Raw genomic sequence first — 13,141 nt, forward strand, 5'->3', positions numbered from 1 at the left:
ATATATTTTATTTTAAGGCATCAACCACTTTGGGGTCATTATTGCCTTAATTTCTTTCTTTTTTTATTGGATATTGTTTCCTTAATATCCAAGATTTTTATTAGTCCTTATTGCCTTAATTTCCAAATTGAAAAATAGGAGCTTCTGGTAAAATTTTATGGTACATTTTTGAGTGATACAGAAATTCAAAAAGTTTTTTTACAGTCTGCTTGTTATCCTGCAAAATTGAATGGAGCTCTGCTGCTAATTCACACAAAGATTTGAGGGAGTCGTATGCTTGGCATTCAGTTAAGATGTGTATTACGGTATTATTAAAAAAAATTACTAATATTATTATTATACTAATATTAATATTTAATTTGTATGGGTATTGAAGGGTTAATGCTAATGCTAAATAATTAAATATTAATGTTTACATTTCATTAAGAAAGTAGTTGCAACCCACATAAATTTATTCACAATAACATAAATAAGTCATAAGAATGAAAACTATAGCTGTGAATATCTCCTAAAAAGAGATTTAACAGATATTCCTTTATAGGAAATATTTTTCTTGTTTTGAGATCTTTAATTTATACTTTTAGTTTGCAAACTTTTTTTTTTATAATGAAGCTGTCACTGTATACATTTTTATATTTACGTGGGATGTTAATCATTCCTGGATAAATTCACTATTAATAATTATGATGTTTGGAATAAATAATAATTATCTAGAGATTAAACTGGGATAACTAACTGCTTTCAGAGTCATAAATCACACTGCACTCAGCTTACCTGCTCTGTAACAGACTGTAAGCCTCACCAATCCTGCTTAATCATACTAACAATTGTGTTACCATTCAGATGAGATAACGTATCAGTGACTGTTATCTTCATTATTCATTAAATATAAATTATGAAATAAGATAAAAATATTTTTTATTAATAGTAATGAAGCCAGATGGACATCATTATTCCTAATTACAAGATACTAATGTTCATTTTATTTTCAATATCGTTGGGTTGTAGGTAAACGTGATCTAGAAACGTTTTTGCGAAGATAAGGTGTTCTCTCTTCCAATACGAATTGTTCTTGCTCGTATCTGCATGTTTCTCAACAAACTTTTATATGAACGCTTGTATTACGAATTGACAATTTTTAAAAATTATAAATAATCAATGGTATCTGATTAGTATAGAATTTAGCCTTCGTAAGTCAATCCTGTCATCAATTTAGAAGTATAGGAGCTTAATTCGAGAAAATGGCATTTGTTAAAGCAAAATTAAAAAACGCCAAATACCTTATAATAAATCAATGAAAAATGTATTAAAACGTTTAAAATACAAAAAAAGTTGTATGAAATATTCCTCTCTAATCCTCCAGCACATTGAATCAAAGTTCTCATAATAAAGATATACTCTCAAGATCTATAATTCATTATGCATCTTTCGCAGGAGGAAATATCTGGAGATATTTAATAATTCATTCCTTAAAACTTCCAGGATATAATTAAATATTCTGTTAAGTTAGTCGTTGATTGACCTAGATGTCAGGAGAACCTCTTGGGACATACTCAGCCTCTAAAAAGTGGGTACCCTTTAAATGTGCGAAAACCTGGCGTTGAGCAAGATTACCTTTATGGATCACTGTTAGTCTTATGACAGGATTGCCTAACAAAACCCATGTAGGATATAGTGGTACAAGTTGTTTTTAATTTCTTTTTAAGATTTAAATTGCAGACTAATTAAAAAATATAATTTTTATTATAAATAATACATATAATATATTTTATTACACTTTAATGTACAAAATATCAATATACATATTTAATTTTATAGGAGATTAAATAATAGCGTATATACATTTCTGAAATGCGGCATAATTACTTGTTTTTTTCATGACTAAAGGCTTCATGCTATAGTTTTCATCAGTCTTTTTTACTTTTTGATCTCCTTGCATTACATATTGACCTAATAATCTTCCTTAACAATACTATCGTCATAACAAACACAGCCCCCCAAACCACTATCACATCAAGAAGAAGGTATTGATACCACGACAGTTCCACTGCCGCAGACCTCAGGTGAGGAGCTCCTCTGTGCCGCAGTACGTATTCCATCCAGTATACAGCATTGTCCATGATACTCAAGGGTTTGTCTCGCATGATTTTACTCCTGGTAACAGCAATTTCTTTATAACTGTAAAAAGATATGTAATTTAGTACCATTTTACGACATAATGGGGATAATTAAAAGTAAATTCCTGAAATTCTGAGAAAATAGTGACAAATACATACAAAAATGTAACTTTTATACAGATAAATTAACTTTAAGTGAAGTTTTTAAGTTTGCTAACAAAATATCCAATAGAAAAAAAAATTAAGAAATTAGCTAGAAGTGCCATCAGATATTTTGCAGTATAACGCATGAGATTACACAGCCAATTTTGTCTAAATCGCCAAAGGTACTGCATAAATGTATAAACTGTATAAGCCTTGAAAAACAAGACTATCCTGCGAAGACTCAACAAGTCCGAAATGTTTCTAACAAGAACTCCACTAGTCAGTGCCAAATAGACCTGTCAGTAAAAGCTTTTTATTCCAAAAACTAGGGGAATGACAAATTTCACATACGTGTATTTGGACTCAAAAGACCTAATTTCTTCACCCCATTCAGTTCAATAGTTCAGAAAGCTGAATAATTCTTAAGAAAACTGCCACGGAAATGAAGGGCGGTGTAAGAAATAACATGATCTGAACCACATTAGAAGTGAAATTTGTTAATGAAGGCCTCGAAGAACACCAACTCATGAAATGACATGGCCATGTCTATAGGATGGGAGATGAACAGAAGGCCCACTTGATGGAAGAAAGACCAATAAGAAAGTGCCCTGTTGGTTGGCAAAAGCTTACCAATGATGTCTATGTAGACGAGCTTGGGATGTAACGCAGTCGCTCATTGGCTCAGGAGAATAAGTCTAGACAGACAAGAAATGGACTAAGGATACTTCACGCCTAACAACACTAAGGAGATAGTAAAAGACAAAAAATGCTCGATAGCTGATTAAAAAATATCTTCTCTAAATAAGCGTAATTTTGACGTAAGTATACAGACAAAAAATAAAAAGCGGAAACTTTTAATGGGTAACCATATTAAAGAGACTCAATAAATAAATACTAGAGACTTAATAAAAAAGTTAAACCTATTCATTATAAATAGGATTCAGTGTACTTTAAAAAATGCACTGCACTATAACAGTACTCGACATCATATTCCGGTTACATTTCCGTTTTCGTCCAAATTTAAGATGATATATACCTATATACAAACCTTATAATGCTTCAACATTTGATTGCAATTTAATCTTTTCAGTTTCATCAAATTACATATTTCAGTTACTTGTGATTAATCGAATCACCATATAACAATAAATTTAGTAAACGTACCTTAAACTATATGGTACCATATCTGTTCAATCTATCAAGAGCTAGTAAATAGATCAACCAAAAAAAAAATAAAATAAATATTTAACTGGGTACATTCTTACTTCTATGATTCTCAAAAACTGATTTCGATTCACCAAATGAGCATGTCTGCCCGTATTTTTTCTTAACTCAACATAGTTTATTTATTATATTACAATTAGAATTAGCTATGTATGTGTGCTTAGTAATAAATATTATTTATTTAGCTATTATTGGATCCTTTTTTTTATCTTATTGTGTATAATGTTTTATTCTAGTTATTATATTGATTCACTAATCAGCTTTATTATTCACTTCAAAATCCTTTAATTATTTTTCATTTAAGTTAATTTAATTTTTTTATAATTATTATGTTATTGCTATTTTTTACTTTCATTTTATTAGTTGGTAATTAAATTATTAGTTGCATCACTTGAGATCAATTCATATTGTACTTACTAGCTTAAATACAGCATAGCCTCTCCACAACGCCAATAGTCAAAACTTTTTAGCAATAATTACATTTTACTTATATCTATCATTATTATGATTTGACACTCGATAATTTAAATCTCTCGATAACTTCAAGTTTTTCCAGTTCCCTTAAGATAAACTTGATAAATTAGAAAAAAATAATGAATTTTGTTCCCCTCTTTAATCTGGCATTGTACCAATGATTCCCTTGCCTTAACTATTATATTTAATAAATTATCGATTGTATAACTTTACATGGTTAATAGTAAAAAAAATAAATATATGAGACCATAGATTTTAATTTAATTTTTGCCTGCTTGATTTAAAACAGAACAATCCAATGGACAACTCCTATTAACTAACGATGGACTATATTATATTTCTATATTCTATACTTTCCAGTATCAAATATTCATAGACCTAATTCAAGTCAGGTTGAAGCTATTGATATAGCCATTAATGTTAATAACAAGAATTTTACTACACCTTCATATAAAAAGAATGCATATAAATATAACGATTTGTTTATGAATATCATTATAATTATACATAAGAAAATTTTACGACTCACGATGAATTTGTCAGTATCTTGTTAAAAGCATCCAATAGAATTTCTTCAGTTACAGTATCTAGATCTATGTTTATGCAATAACCAGCCTCTTCACAAAATTTAATATTACTCTTTTGGTCAGCAAAAAGAGGAGTTCCTACAATCGGGACGCCGTGGTAAGTTCCTTCCAAAACTCCATGGAGTCCACCATGACTGACAAAAGCACGAAGATTGGGATGACCTAAAAAAAAAAAAAAAAAAAATAAAGAATAATGTTAAAATGAAACAAAAAACACTAAACAATGTATAATCCCAATCTTCGGGATGACCTAAAAATTGGTAAACAAAAAGTTAAAATGAAATTTTAAAAAAATAAAATTAAAGGATATACTTACTTAGCTTTGCATGAAATACAGAATGTTTTTGACGGAAATATGGAAATTAAGGAAAAGGAGTTAATTACAAAAAAAAATGTGGTTTCGGGCCAAAATCCTAACGTCCTTAACCCAATATGTAATCAAAAGGGTTTTGCTTGAAAACCAAGTTGTTACCCAGAAAAACCTGAATTTCACTATTGTTGCTGAAGATTTCTCGACTATAGAATAGAACTATAGAAACCAATTTGTAGGAAAGTATTACTTCGTTAGGTGATTGTAGTAGTAAAAGTAAGAAACGTACAGCGAACCATCACGAGACTTTGTGCCACCGCCATCCAATTTCGGGTGTTCTGAATAAAAAGAGATCAGAATTCACTTAGGAGACTTATCGACAGCTATACTTGTGAAATGTCCAGTCCATCTCAGCTAGACTCTTGATACAAATCATACAGCCAATAGCTTTTGCACCTTCATTTGTCATTTTAACAAACGCACCCATAACTTCGACGCAACACTATCTGTTCAAATATGAGAAGGAATAATGTTCGTTCAGAGGGCTAAATTAATCCTCCACTGAGAAAACTTTAGCTTCCCTCGTATAGTACAAGAGCCCAAGGGGAGAAAAAAGGCAGTTATTTCACCCCAATTTTTGATTACTTGATTGAAAACTAGGTATAATTAATAGTCAAAATTGATGAGTCAGGTATAGGGAGGGGGAATAAAAAATTGCGGCTGTGTGAAAACGTTAAAAATAATTAAATTTTTATTAGGTGGTCTATATCTTTACAACTACCAACAACTATAGAAAATCTAAGAGAGGATAATTTAAAGAAGAGTAAATTTTCTAAAATATAAGCCCTAATTGAGCTATTTACGTTCAATAGTTCTCGAGATACAGCTTTTTAAAAAGCAACATTTCATAAAAATGTTTATGATGTTTATGTTTATCTTCGTAGGAGTAATAGTTTTCATGAAATTTGCTAAAATAAATAGATTTGTAGATGTTCGGACAAATTGTTATTTGCCAAATTTATATTCATATGCGAATATCATAAACACAACTACCCCTACGAAGATAAGTGTTATAAACTACTTATAGTAAATTAACTACCTTTACTAATTAGTAAATTCCTTTTTTTTGAGTGTTGGGAGACATATGTGTGTCTTATGGATCTAGAGATATATTTTTTCAAAAATCCAACATTTTATACGAGCAACTAGATATTAACATTTTGTGAGTTTATTTTGTCAAATATCATAAAAAAACTACTATTCCTACGAAGATAAAGGTCATAAACTTCTTTATAGTCTATTAAACTAGCATTAATTTGAGTGCTAATAGAATCTGTACGTTCCTGAGATATAGATTTCTCAAACTAAATTAATTAGTAGATTTTTAAGAAATTTTGCTTTTTAAAAACCTATGTCTTGACGTAAATAGCTCTCTTAGGGCTAATATTTCAGAAAATTTACTCTTCTTTAAATAATGTGCTCTTAGCTTTTCTAGTGTTGTTGGTAGTTTTTAAGATATAGAGATCCGAATGAAAAATTAATGTTTTTTTAAGGTTTTGAAACAGCCGCCATTTTTTATTCCCTCTACCTGTACTTGGCAGACTCATCAATTTTGAATAGTAATTATACATAGTTTTCATTAAACTAATCAAAATTTGGGGTGAGATAACTGCCTATCTAAATTATGCTCTTTGATGATTTTCTATAGTTGTTGGTAGTTGTAAAGATATAGACCCCCTAATAAAAATTTAATTATTTTTAACGTTTTAACACAGCCACCATTTTTTATTTCCCCTGCCTATAGTATAACTGCCTTTTTTTCTTCCCGGCTCTTGTATTAGTACGTTAGTAGGGCGTCCAGTTCCAAAGGGTCTAACTTCCTAAACTTCCGAGTCGGGACACTTTCAAATTATACTTTGAGAGGGGTATCCGTTGAAAAGAGATTTTTCATTATATAATCTATGTTTTTTTCCTCTATAGGATCTCAGTATTAGGAAAATTACAAAAGTTTGATGTCGAAAGGTTGTAAGGTAGGGAACCTTTATCTAGAGTTATTATACGTTGCTGGGCTGGATGGCGGACTTAGTATAAAAGAATCCTGGCAAGTGGTTGGCTTTAGCAATCGTAGGCTGTTCCTAAATGTTAATAAACTCTCGATTCAGGTAGTATGGTCAGCCTTCCAGAGTTTGTTAGACTATGGTCTTTAATATTTTTCTAAATTACTTTTCTAGAATGAGCCAGTAACTACTAATAAAACATATACTTTCATTATATGATCAGAAAGGTAAATTACCTAGTATACTAGCCTGTGGTACCCATTTGGCCAGTCTTACGTTATCGGGTTTACCCGGAATGGAATCTTCATCTGCTTTCATAAGTACTCTCTGTTTTAGTTTTCCAAATGCTGACATGAAAGCAGTGAGTTCATGAGGCCTCATATTTTCTGTTTTGTAATGAGATCCCCAGCTAAAGTATATAACTCCATCTACAGATTCGTTCAAATATTTTTCCCATTCCTAAAAAAAATTAAATATTTAGAACAATGAATAATAAATAAATAAATGTTATACTTTCTTGAAAATATTTAGGAAAAAGTGTATATAAAACCAAATGAATAAACTCTATTCATAGAAACAAAGTGCATTTGTCTTTTCTCCATTTATGGAGATCCAATCGGGATGCAAATAGTTCCAGCATGTCGAAAAGTTTCTCTCAAAAGGTCCAGATCATGCGCGTTTCCAATAACCTGTACTGTCTTGTTTATTATGGTCCAGCTTTCTGAATATCTAAATTTCTATTTCCTTCTCAAAAATAAATACCAAACTGGTAAGCCTATCACCTGTCTGATCCCGGTTGAAGTAGAAAATTCCCTCTAGACTTTAACACGCACCCTCATGAAACATCGTTATCCTTACAAGATGAAACAGATTTAAAGGGATATTCCTGTGTAACGTCACTTTGTATGCCTCAACTCTGTTTACTGAATCACATGTCTTATGAACAGTTTATATTGTAGTCAGCTTTCTGTACATGGCATAGAGATAACTTACAAATTTTAAATGATAATTTAATGAGGAAGAAGTGGAATGCCTTTCCAACTATTACTATGGTATGCATTTCCTATTTTATGTATTGGACAAATCAAACTATTTTTCGATTTGGGCGGTAATTTTCTTTTTCTCCTATTACCCATCATTATGCTCTTGTAGGAATTTTACTTCTCAGCAGCTCAGTTGGAACCTAACAAATCGTGACCATTAATGTTCCTAATTAAAATGCTCCCGTTTAATGTGTACATTATTAATCATTCGAAATAATAATAACCCGACGACAACGAGTAGGTTTTTGCTTTAATTATACCTCATACTTTTTAAAATTATTGACAATTCACCACATCTTCAGCTTAATGATTTATATGTTTAGTCAAAACATTTACCACAAGTATTATTACAATAACATTGCACGAAACAATGCGGACCCATAAGAAAATGAAAAAGAATTTTCAATATCATCCTTGTTGTGAAATTTTTTCTATGGTAAAATGTTGTACAGGTGTTTGAAAAAGTTGATACTTCTAAGGGAGAGTTTAGGCGAACTCGTCGGACATTAAAGGATTTCGTAGCCCAACTCGTGCGGTCGTCGGTTGTGGTAAGTGTGACAGTGAGCCTTTTGTGGCCTAGGGAATTAGAACGCCAACTTTACTACCTCGTGGCTGCAGGTTCGAATCCGGTCTGGGGAGTCGACTTTTATTTCTGTTCTTGTCTCAAAAAATGAAAACTTGATTTCCCACCATAATTAGAACATGATAGTACTCTTTAACCTCCTCCTCTAATACAAGAAATGACTAGGAGTGTGGACATAAAAAAAAATTCATACCTTGCGGTAAAATGGTGCATTTCACAGTACTTTCCGAAACTATATTTAATCGTCGTAATCGAAAAAATGTATAGTGAATATCATTGGCAGTACTGAAATTTTAATATTTTTGGAGAGCTACCTGGCTTTTGAAATGGTTTGGTGGTTCGTATTTTCTTGACATTGACTACGGAGCCTCCGGTTTTAATAATTAACTGATCCATTTCTTATCATTCAAGCATGAAACAGATTTCAAAAAAGCAACTTTTTGACTCGTTTGGTACTCACGAGCTGTTTTTATTATCAATAAGCTTGAGTGAGTGCACCATGTTGGATGGGATCTAGTTCTTCTGCTACTTCGTGGTGTGGTTTTGGCTGAGATTACTTATAATATTGACTTCAGCTGGTCGTAGTTAACTAAAAAAAGGGCTTGGTATCTCTAAAACGAAACCTGAGATGGTCATAAAAATAGCAAAGGCTGGAACCTTTCATTTTCTCACTTAGATAATATATACCTGGATACATTGTTATTATATTATACATATTTGCAAATAAAATGTAAAGACTATATTTTAAAACATGGATATTATGGCTAAAATTTCGACTAAAATAATATTACATCATCAAGCTTATCTCCTCCTGTAATAGTTAATCCACCAATCTCCACAACATTAGGAAGATATGGGCGAGGATAAGTTATTGCCATCTGATTGTCGACAAGAACAAGAGAAATATTCTTAAACATATCCACGATGGGTGGCAAATTTTCGAATCCAGGAAATTCTGAAAAACGACTTCTCATCCAATAGTCCTGAAATATAAAAAAATATACTATTGACATAACTTAAGATAGTAAGTGATAGTGAATACAAACTAATCGTAGTAAAAAAATTACCAAATACATCCATCCTGTATGGGATATAAGATAATCCAGAAGATTTACGAAGGTGTTTTTTGACCTTTGCCAAAAATTCATGTTATGCGTCATCGGAAAAACAGGCATGGGCATATAAGCTGGATTTTGAGGGTTTCCGGTAGCGCGAGCAAGGCCCATGAATAAGCTTATTGTTTGGACAGAAACTTGAACTGCACCATATTTATGACCTAGAGCTATAAATGGTTCCTGGCAAAAGAACGTCTCAGTAACAACCATATCGAATTTGGAATCCGTATCATTCAAAAATGCTTGTAAGCTTTTAGCTTCCAGTATTCCATCGAGCATAAATTTACAAAACATCCTTGGACCTAAAAGTCTCCACAGAAACCATTCTAATTTTCTTGGGTCAAATTTTTCATTGTCCACTGTAAAAAAAGAATAAAAAAGTATGTAATCACTTTCATGATAAGTTATATGCATTATAGTCAGTCAAGTTTTACTAAACTAAATATCATAACAAATCATATTTTTGGGTATTATTCTCTGCACTATTTTCTTACTCCCTGTTTCTTTTTAAGATTTTCTTGAAAAATTAGTACTCACTAAAGTAACTCCGATAACAGATGTATCTATACTTACCCCTTTTTTTCATAGTGTCTTGAATGATAACCTCATTGAAATTTGGAACGGGATCTTTTAATGGAAACTGACTGACCATTGTTACATTATGTCCTCTTTTTGCTAATTCGACGAATAGTGGCATGTAAGATTTGGTGTGACTGTACATTGGGAAAGGCATCATTACTAAAATGTTGTATCCATGGCAGAAGCTCACAATGGAGAATAATAACAGAATGATTGCACCTTTCATATTCAACCTGAAATTAATTAATTTACCAATCTTGATATAATTATTGAATAATTATAATCGAAGTGTGTTTAGATACTTATAAAAGTATTATTAGTGATCATAATTTTCCTGTACAATTAAAACTGCTGGAAACGTTCGAGCCTGTCAGTAATGGTGACCTTTTTTTTATTGACTCTGATAGCAATAAAATATTCAAAAAATCGAATTTACATGGTATTTTTTCAGAAAAAGTTAAATTGAAATTTCAAAAAATTTTGAAATTAGGGGTGAATGTGAGCATGTGAATTAGTACATTTTACAAATAAATATAAATAAAAACGAAAATTAAATTAAATACTTAAATGAGAATTTAATAGCCTACAATAAATTATGTGTGTTTACTGTAAATGCTCATCTATCTTTAATATTATAAATAAATTAGGAAGAAGATTTGATATAGTCGAAATGCGTAAAGATGTTTCAATGATATAATATTTCATGGTCAGTTTATCATTAAACAAATTAAAATGTAAACAAAACAAAACACTCACGTCTATTACTTGAATTGCAGGAGGTTTAAGACATTATTTTTATTATAATTATTTTTTTAATAATTCGGCGGCTTTAGTTGAATACATCGGTGTCATATATAAAATTAATTTAGCTTCATATTAATTTAAATTTTAATGTCAGCTTATTTCGTGAATATTCATTTTTATTTTGTATATATTTTGCGAATTATAAAATTATATGTTATTTACTTTGGTTAATTTATATATTTTCCATAATTCCTTATTTCAAACTAAATTTTATTTTTTAAAAAAAGGTACAATTAGTTTAAAACTATTTTAAACTAATTGTTCTTTTTTTTTTATCCGCAACCCTGACCATCTACTTATATATAAATTTTATTAAGTACGATTCCTTGTAAAAATTATTTGTATACAATTTTCGTATTAATTATTTTTATAAAATAAAAGTTAAACTAACAATAATAGTTTTTTATGAACTGCACCTTCATCCCTAAGGCCAGGCGTTACTTCACTTTTGATTGGCTGGTTCTGGATATTCTTTGTGGACTGTATTGAAATTAATTGTAATAGAAATAATGCATAAAGTAACAGAAAGAGAATATGTTTACAACCTAGAAGTTGGTTGCACAAGAGAGAACGTTGAAAATTAAATACTGAATATATTGTAACTACAGGGTATGAAGGGTGGCAAAAACCAAACACTTATGGTTAGGTTATGTTAATTAATTTTGATTGGGAGGCTATGGAAGATTGATAGAATGGTTATGGTGCTAATCATATATCACTCATGCTTTATTTTTCTTCTCTTCTATATCCCTCTATCGACCCTCCCCGCGGGTGCCGGAGGGCTCTTCGGAAATGTCTTTACTCGCTTATGGTTTTCTTTACTGAATAGGAGTAAAGAAAGAAAGACTGCCTCCGGCAACAGCTTCTTCTCGCATTTTACTAGCGCGGAGGTAACTCAGTGGTAAGGTGCTATGCTACTAACACCAAGTGCCAGGTTTCAACTGTGGTAGATAATTAATTGTTCTGTTAGTGTAGCATTGAGTCAACCTTATGGGTTATTGAGCTCTCCAGGGGGTTCTTCCAACCTCATAAAGTGGATACCATTAATTAGGAAAATTATTGGCGGTTGAGGATTGTTCTAACTTTTATACAAAGTACTGAACCCATGAAGGGTCAGTCATGAATTTTAGTAATTCCCATTATTATTATTATCGTTTTATATATATGATATGCTAAATGGTTTGTTTATAATCCCTAAATAAATTCATTTCTTTTCACTATGCTATATGAATATATGATAATTATTTTGAGATTAAATTGAGATAACTTATTATTTTCGATATCATAAATCATACTGTACAAAGCTTACCTACACTGCAACTCACTGTAAGCTCCCCGATGCTCTTTAATCTTACTAACTATTGTGGTACCGTGCAGACAAGATAACATATCAACGACTGTTATCTTCATTATTCATTACATATAAAGTATGAAATAAGATAAAAATATTTTTCCTGAATGTAATGTCTTATTTTGTTATTCATGAATGCTAATGTCCATCTTATACTTCATTGTTCATATCTTCGTGTTGGGAGTAAAATAAATCAAGTAACATATTTGCGAAGATAAGCTTTTCTTGCTATCTACATATATTTTAACCAAATTTATAGCTTCATTACTGAAGAAATTTTGAAATTATCAATAATTATTAGTTAGTTATGATTCAATTATTAAGCAATAATTTCTCTATTCTGGGGGGTTGATGTGGTTCAAGCCCATGTTGATAGATAGCAACAAAGCCCATTTCCAAAAAATATCACTTTCATTTTTACCTATAATCCTTTCTTTGGAAAATTAAAAAAAAATAAAAATGTGGTTTACTTAGCGATAACTATTATCCAATTTATATCTTAATCTCAAGGACACAATTTAAAAAAAAATTATTTATAAATAAATATCAATGAACTTTAGAGTAACTTTCAGTCTAAGGCTCTCCCAACTCTGACCCCAAATTTATCCGAAACTCTCAGATGAGGAAGCTAAAATTACACGAGTATTTGAATTTTTAAAAGCACATCGCCTTCTTTATAAATTATAACTCCTCTTCGATTTTTATGTTTTTTATTTTATTTTTTTATTTTATTTTATTTATTTTTTTTTAAAC

General features: G+C 30.7%; 2 protein-coding genes across 4 annotated transcripts in view; both read right to left on the reverse strand.

Annotated features, from left to right (window-relative positions):
* LOC106688940 (UDP-glucosyltransferase 2) overlaps nucleotides 1-796 on the reverse strand; it is a 13,140-nt gene extending 12,344 nt beyond the window's left edge. Inside the window, exon 1 of the mRNA XM_014433644.2 lies at nucleotides 737-796. Coding sequence (XP_014289130.1) covers nucleotides 737-751 — 15 coding nt within the window. The 5' untranslated portion in view covers nucleotides 752-796. The remainder of the gene's footprint in view (nucleotides 1-736) is intronic.
* Nucleotides 797-1,724: 928 nt separating this feature from the next.
* The window catches only part of LOC106688946 (UDP-glycosyltransferase UGT5), a 28,041-nt gene continuing 16,624 nt past the window's right edge, over nucleotides 1,725-13,141 (reverse strand). Inside the window, exons 1-7 of one of the 3 annotated variants that reach the window (XM_024360519.2) lie at nucleotides 12,351-12,424; nucleotides 10,228-10,466; nucleotides 9,607-10,013; nucleotides 9,331-9,522; nucleotides 7,150-7,372; nucleotides 4,489-4,708; nucleotides 1,725-2,178 (exon numbers count right to left, since the gene is read on the reverse strand). In XM_024360519.2, coding sequence (XP_024216287.1) covers nucleotides 1,908-2,178; nucleotides 4,489-4,708; nucleotides 7,150-7,372; nucleotides 9,331-9,522; nucleotides 9,607-10,013; nucleotides 10,228-10,459 — 1,545 coding nt within the window. In that variant the 5' untranslated portion in view covers nucleotides 10,460-10,466; nucleotides 12,351-12,424 and the 3' untranslated portion in view covers nucleotides 1,725-1,907. Of the gene's footprint in view, nucleotides 2,179-4,488; nucleotides 4,709-7,149; nucleotides 7,373-9,330; nucleotides 9,523-9,606; nucleotides 10,014-10,227; nucleotides 10,467-12,346; nucleotides 12,425-13,141 lie in introns of those variants that run through there. The other 2 variants (XM_014433653.3, XM_067047105.1) reach the window with 2 other exon arrangements.

Source organism: Halyomorpha halys, unplaced genomic scaffold (genome assembly GCF_000696795.3).
Source record: "Halyomorpha halys isolate HHAL.00 unplaced genomic scaffold, Hhal_1.1 Scaffold1240.1, whole genome shotgun sequence".
NCBI lineage: Eukaryota > Metazoa > Arthropoda > Insecta > Hemiptera > Pentatomidae > Halyomorpha > Halyomorpha halys.